This window comes from Nannospalax galili, unplaced genomic scaffold, assembly GCF_000622305.1.
Source record: "Nannospalax galili isolate Female #2095 unplaced genomic scaffold, S.galili_v1.0 scaffold227, whole genome shotgun sequence".
NCBI classification, from domain to species: Eukaryota; Metazoa; Chordata; class Mammalia; order Rodentia; family Spalacidae; genus Nannospalax; species Nannospalax galili.
Genome location: NW_008360303.1, coordinates 7,920,917 through 7,928,047, shown reverse-complemented (window position 1 = coordinate 7,928,047; position 7,131 = coordinate 7,920,917). Strand labels below are relative to the sequence as shown.

The window sequence follows — 7,131 nt, the reverse complement described above, 5'->3', positions numbered from 1 at the left end:
AATATATATATATATATATATATCTGGACCTTGCTCATATGAGTCTCTAGCAATGATGTCAGTGTACACAAGTCCCATGCAAACTCAGGCAGAAAAAAAATAGCCCAGAACTGAGGAAATGAGCAGCAGACCCCAACATACCTGAGGAAACATTGGCAACCAATGACTGCTAGGTGAGGAAGAGCTGATCTTCCTAAAACAAGAGACTCTAGATAGTCTGACTAGACCTCAGTGGATGGACATGCACTGGGGAATGTATGGGGACACTGACTTGACACAGTGGGCCTTAACACAGGTGATAGAGTATATGGGTTCCAGTGGGGGGCCTATGGGAGGGTGCTGGTGGGGCTGGGGTATAAGGATGATTAAGATTGTTTGAGATGTTCTGTATGAAATACACAAAAATTCAATAAAAACAAATAAAAAATAAAACATAATGGTATTGTTACATGCATGGCACCTGAGATGCTGTCGATCTATAAATGTGTCAATAACATTTACATTAAACTGAGAGACAGTAGAAGAAATGAGTGCACCATTTCCCCATTGCAAATACTTTTCCACTGTTAAATGAAAGCAGCCACAGCTAGTATATAAATGAGCAAGTGTGACCATATTTCAAGGAAACTTTATTTCTGAACACCAAACTTTGAATTTTACATGATGATTCCAATATCAAATTCACCTGTAATGGGGTAGGCCATGCCTCACATTATATATATGAGAAAAAAATGCATATGGGTGTGACTCTGAAATAGTTCTCAGAAAGATTACCAGAAAATATAGTCTACTCAGCACTGAAATCTTGTTTTCCAATAAATGTCCTTCCCCACTAAAAAGCAGCCAAGGCTCCTTGGAGAAATAGCTCTACGACCATTGCAAGATTTCATAAGATGAGTGTGGAGCATGTCCTAGGGCCATAAATTAAGGAAGTCTGAAAATAATAAGATGATACAAGCACATAGGAACTAACTAAATGCACTTCGATGACTCAGACTGCTAAATAAATGCATAATTGGACTATAGCCCCAAGTATAAGATAACTTTCCATGAGTTCATACCGATGGAGATACATGAATTAAATAAAGTGGAGAGAAGAGATAACATCTCCCACTCAGAATTTCAATTAAATTATGTGTGTGTTTCCTTCTAAAGAAAGTAAAACATAACTGCTTACTCGGTTCATATGGCTGGGCATGGGGGGAAAGGAGTAGCTGCATTACTCAGTTTATCAAGGATAACAACATCAGCAATACATCATGTGGACACTAGTTACTGTGGATGTGATGTGATGATGTGATGTGATGATGTGATAAGATGGACACCGCTCATTACTGATCTCACTCTCAAATCCCAGAGCCCTTGGCTAACCATGTGAAAGGCATTATACAGAATATTCTTTTCTAAAATGTAAATATTTATTAAAATTATATTAAGATTCTCAAATTCAGACACATGCCATTTGGTTTCTTTTTAAAAATATTTTATTTATTATTTTTATTTTATGTGTATGAGTATATTGCCTACATGTATGTAAGGGTACCCACAGAGTTCAGAAGAGGGTGTGGAATTCCCTAGGACAGTTGCTACTGCCGTGTGGGTGCTGGGAATTGAACCCGGGTCCTCTGTAAGAGCTGCCAGTGCTCTTAACTGCTGAGTCATCTCTCCATCCCCCATTTGATTTCTTTAAAATCATTAGAATTATAGGAAATAAGCAGCTCAGCTTGAGCAACTTGAGGTGTTTTTCCAAAAGCACAGTCCTTGATGGCATGAGAGGCCAGCACAAAGTCCCTGGATGGAGGAAGATCATATGTAGCCAATTAGAGGAGAACAGTGGGGTGGATGGACTCCTGGCAGCTCAAAAAAAGCAGCCAATGTTAGGCCAGCACAAAGTCCCTGGATGGAGGAAGATCATATGTAGCCAATTAGAGAACAGTGGGCTGGATGGACTCCTGGCAGCTCAAAAAAAGCAGCCAATGTAGGACTCTACAGCTACTACTAGTAGCTGGTTCTGAAAGCACTCAGATGTAGACTTTCACCATATTTCCTGGGAGGAGAGCATGCAATTGTACCACATCTGATATTTTTGTTCCCTTGGCATGATTTAAAAACTCAATATGTTTACTTTAAGTGGGGCTTTATTTTGGTTTGCTTTGTTTGTTGAACCTAACTTTTTTGGTTACTCTAATATAATCTACTGACTTAAATAAGCGCCTGAAACTGAATCTGTGACTTACTGTTTTTGCTGAAAGCTGGAACCCAAAAGGAAGATGATAAATGTTGTTTTGACTAGGGAGGCAACTATCTACAGATAAATCACATACTTCCTCTCGTCAATGTGTATTGATATTAAACTCATAATTTAAGCAACTATAGCATTTAATTTTGTGGTGCAGATGTTAAACCTGTGTTTGTTCTGAATTTTTTTTGTAGTTCCACCTAGTATTAAAGGAGGAAATGTTACCACAGAAATATCAGCATTGATCAACAGCATAATTAAATTGGAATGTGAAACACGGGGACTTCCAGTGCCTACTATTACTTGGTATAAGGATGGCCAGTTAGTCATATCCAACTCACAAGCTCTTTATATTGATAAAGGACAGTTTCTTCATATTCCTCGAGCACAGGTCTCTGATTCGGCAACATACACATGTCGTGTATCCAATGTTGCTGGAACCGCTGAAAAATCATTTCACGTTGACATCTATGGTAAGGGAAAATGGATGCCTTAGCTGAGTATCTTTCTACCATTGCTTTCTAATATGTTGACATCTAATTTACTCACTAATAATCTTGGCAGGTATTTTTGGCAATGTATATAGATTAGAATTGAAAGAATTTGTTATGATTTGGGAAAATATTTACAAAAGCTAAGGTTAGGGAAAAGTAGGCATTAACCAATCTTTGCTGTGGAATGTGGAACATCTAGACCATTTTGTTCTTACAGATAAGGTTAAGTCATTGTTAGGATTAATATTATTCTTAGTTATTCACCCTGCATGAGCCTGGCAATGCAGAGTATCTCAGAATAATTAGAAGAGTTGCAGGTCAGCTGAATCTAGCAATTCTTCCCTCAACAGCTCTGGAAGGAATGAACATGTAGGTGGTTCCTGTGATCAAACTATATGAGAAAAAAATCACTTTTATTTACTTAAAATGTTCTTTTATGAATGGAAAAAGAATTGCCTGAAATACTACTATTTTTTCTGCCTAGTTCCTCCAATAATTGAAGGTGACTTGACCACTCCTTCAAATAAGCAAGTTGTCATTGCTCATTCATTGACCCTGGAGTGTAAAGCTGCTGGCAACCCTCCTCCAGTTCTTACTTGGTTAAAAGATGGTGTACCTGTGAAAGCCAGTGACAACATCCACATAGAAGCTGGTGGGAAGAAACTCGAAATCTCAAGTGCCCTAGAAAGTGATCGGGGACAGTACATATGTGTGGCTACCAGTGTGGCAGGAGAAAAAGAGATCAAATATGAAGTTGATGTCTTAGGTGAGTAAGGCTGTCATTGCCTGGATTGTCAGTTTCATAGCACAACCTGATTATTAAGAGCTTTTTGGATCACATAACAAGAAAGCAATATAAATTAAGATATAGTGGACTCTTCAATTCTATTCAAGTGATTGATTTATCACCTAGTCCCATGATCTAACTCTCATACAAATCTGCCACTATTTTGATGAGTGTAGTTTGTCCTTGTAAGTATAAAGATACATTCTCATAACTGTATCAGCTGCTGATTGCATGAGCCATACGATGTTATTTTGTCATGGGCACTACTAAACCACAAGAAGCACTCTTTGAGCCATGGGAAGTCAACCTGCAACATTGAATCTCTGTAGTTTTTTTGGTCTTTTTTGAGATAGAGTCCCCCTGTAGCCCCAGCTGACCTGGAACTTGCTATATAGACCAGACTGACCTTGCTCTCATAGAGGTCCACCTGCCTCTGCCTCCCAAGTGCTGGGATTAAAGATGCACCACCAAGCCCAGCTCAGTCTCTATAATTTTAGATTTAAATTTCTTGAATGGATATTCTTATGAAGATAAACAATATAAAATATGAATCAACTTTATATTCATGTGTTGTCTATAACACCATAATTCTGGTTATAGAAAAACTCAGTTGTCACAAGAACATTCATCCAGGCAAGTACTTCTTATAAAATACATTTACAGTACACTTCAAATCCCCTTTGAATATTAAACTCATATGATAATTCTCTACTTCTTAGTATTGCTTGATGTCAAAGTGTGCTTCTTCTTGTGAACATTCCTTTGCATCCTACGTTCTTTATTTTTTCTAGTGCCACCAGTGGTAGAAGGAGGAGAAGAAATATCCTACTTGTTTGTGATGGTGAATAACTTACTGGAGCTAGAATGTCAAGCCACAGGTTCTCCCCCACCAACTATCATGTAAGCGTTTTGGTATGTCTTCTAAATACCTCTCACTTCTTAATATAAGTGTTTTAAAGTGGTCTTGAAGGATTCGTCGAAGAGTGGAAGAACAAAATCATATTTGTATATATATATATGTGTGATCTATATGCAAGGCAACTTTTGCTTGGTATTTAAAGGAACCTTTGGAAAAACATCTTTATATCATCTTGAGAAATTATATGTCCAGTTGAACAATATAGACTATTAAGCAGTATTTCAAACCTCCCTGAGGTACTGAGATGTTTAACAGATGACTAAATAAAAAGAATAGAGAAATCTTAGAGAAATGGAGGATAGGGGCATCCAGACATTCTTGACAGTTTTGTCTCATTCCTTCATTCACAAACCATTTATTAAACACATAATTTTCATTTTCAAAATCATATGGGATATGCAAAAGAATAGTTTACTAGGGTTCCCCCATGATTATAAAACAAAATAAAAAATTGTAGCTCACTAAAATGTAAAAATATAAAGCAATGTGATTTTAGTATTATGTGTAAAATATTGAAAAATCATTTACATTTTCCTGGTTATAATTATTTAAATATTAAAGTGAATAATGTTTAGTATCATTTATCTCTTTTTATAACCTATAATTATTAGAAAAAGGAACTCATTAAATAACTGTTGGGTTCCAACAGTATTCCAGCTTCTATGTTAAACCACATTTCCTCTTTTCTTCTCTTCTACATTTACAATTTATTTTACAGAGTAATTACTTAGGAGATTAGGCCAATACACCATAGATAGTAAATATAAAATGTACATATTTTCTAAGGAATTATTTATTTGTGATACATATCAAAATTTCTTTTTGTTGTTCTCTATAGGTGGCTCAAAGTTGGTCAACTAATTGATGAAAGGGATGGATTCAAGATCTTACTAAATGGACGCAAGCTGGTTATTGCTCAGGCTCAAGTGTCAGACACAGGCCTTTACCAGTGTGTGGCAACCAACACTGCTGGAGATGACAGGAAGGAATTTGAAGTGACTGTTCATGGTATGCTGAAGATGCAAAGGGCATGTTGCATTTCAAACTAACCCATGCTTTATTTTACTATCTAATTTAGAATGAAGAGTGCATTAGTTACTTTTCTGTTGCTGTGATAAAACACTGTGACCAAAGCACCTTATAGAAGGAAGAATTTATTTGACCTAGGGTTCAGAGGGTTGGAGTCAACAATGGCAGGGAGGGCATGGCGGCAGAGGTGGCCGGAGCAGAAAGCTGAGTGATGACATCTTCAAGTAGAGAGTGACTGGGACTCTGGCAAGGCTTAAGAACTCTCAAAAGCTGCTCTCCAGTGATGTGCTTCCTCCAGCAAGCACCTCCTAAAATCTCCCCAAACAGCACCAACTGGGGACAAAATGTCCAAATACTTGGAGCGTATGGGAGGGCATCCTCATTCAAACCATCACATCCCACTCCCTGGCCACCATAGGTTCATGACCATATAAAGTACAAAATCTATTTAGTCCCCCTTCAGAAGTCCCCAAAAATCTTTACCAGTTTCAGTACTATTCAAAAGTCCAGAGTCTGAAGTCTCTTCTGAGACTCAAGGTCCTCTCTTAACTATGAACCCCTGCAAAATCAAAGACAAATTACATACTTCCAACATATAATGGCTCTGAATATATATTACCATTCTCAAAGAGAGGAATGGGGCATACTGAAGAAATACCAGACCAAGACAAGATCAAAAACCAGCAGGGCAAACACAAAGTCCAGTATCTCCATATCTGACTTCTGGAGGCTTAGATGGCTCAATCCCTCCAGCTTTGCTGCCTGCATGCAACATACATCGCTCTCTTGGGCTGGTACTGCTTCCTGTATGCAGCTTTCCTTGGCATATGTCTCAGGGCTCCAACATCTTCAATGTCTTCTTGGGTTCTCCACTGCTACCAAGCTTCACCTTCACAGCTTCATGCAATTGCCTTTCAAGGCCTCCTGGCTTGTCAGGGCCTTCTTTATGCAGGGATGTTCCTGCTGCACACTATCTGGCCTCAGTGACTGTCTGAAACTGTGCAGGAAGAACCGATGACCCCTTCACACTTGTATCTTTCATGCCTCTAAAGCCAGAACCATGTGAAGGACACTGTCAAGTTCAGCTGCCAGCCTGGGATGGACCTTGACCTGCGTCATTCACATTCACAGCTTTTGCCAATAGCAGTGTTCTAGAAGTAGGAACCCCTTTGGCTTTTTCCTTTCACAAGTGAGAGGCTTAGCTGGGTTTGGTCTTGGCCAGAAGGTACTCCTTCCATTGTTCCAGTGCAAATCTAGAGGCCTCTACTTAAAGACTCCAATCTCCTTATCAAAGAGAACTTCTCCTTCAGCACATGCCTTGACTCCAACATTAAGCTTCCTAGTGCTCTTTTTCAACCAACTGTACGTTCAGAATTTCTTTTTGCTTCACTTGTTCTTTTTCATTATAGATCTTCTCTGTACAATAGTTACCATTAACCATGCCATCTATTTTACATTAGGTTGTCTTGAAATTTCTTCCATCAAAGAAATTAGTCCATTACTTTTCAATCTAGCCACAGGCAAGCTTAGGCTACGGGCAGATGGCAGCCAGACGCTTTTCCAAAATATCCCAGTTGCTGTTTAAGTCTTTTTTCTCTCTAGAACTACTTTGCTCTCAGCACTACTTTCCTTAGGCTTCTACTAGAGTTACCTGCTAAGCTCT

General features: G+C 38.5%; 1 protein-coding gene across 1 annotated transcript in view; it reads left to right on the top strand.

The window, feature by feature from the left end:
- The window catches only part of Hmcn1 (hemicentin 1), a 492,592-nt gene that overhangs the window by 276,438 nt on the left and 209,023 nt on the right, over nucleotides 1-7,131 (top strand). Inside the window, exons 31-34 of the mRNA XM_029559235.1 lie at nucleotides 2,434-2,712; nucleotides 3,218-3,499; nucleotides 4,312-4,420; nucleotides 5,278-5,447. Of these exons, the coding sequence (XP_029415095.1) occupies nucleotides 2,434-2,712; nucleotides 3,218-3,499; nucleotides 4,312-4,420; nucleotides 5,278-5,447 (840 nt within the window). The remainder of the gene's footprint in view (nucleotides 1-2,433; nucleotides 2,713-3,217; nucleotides 3,500-4,311; nucleotides 4,421-5,277; nucleotides 5,448-7,131) is intronic.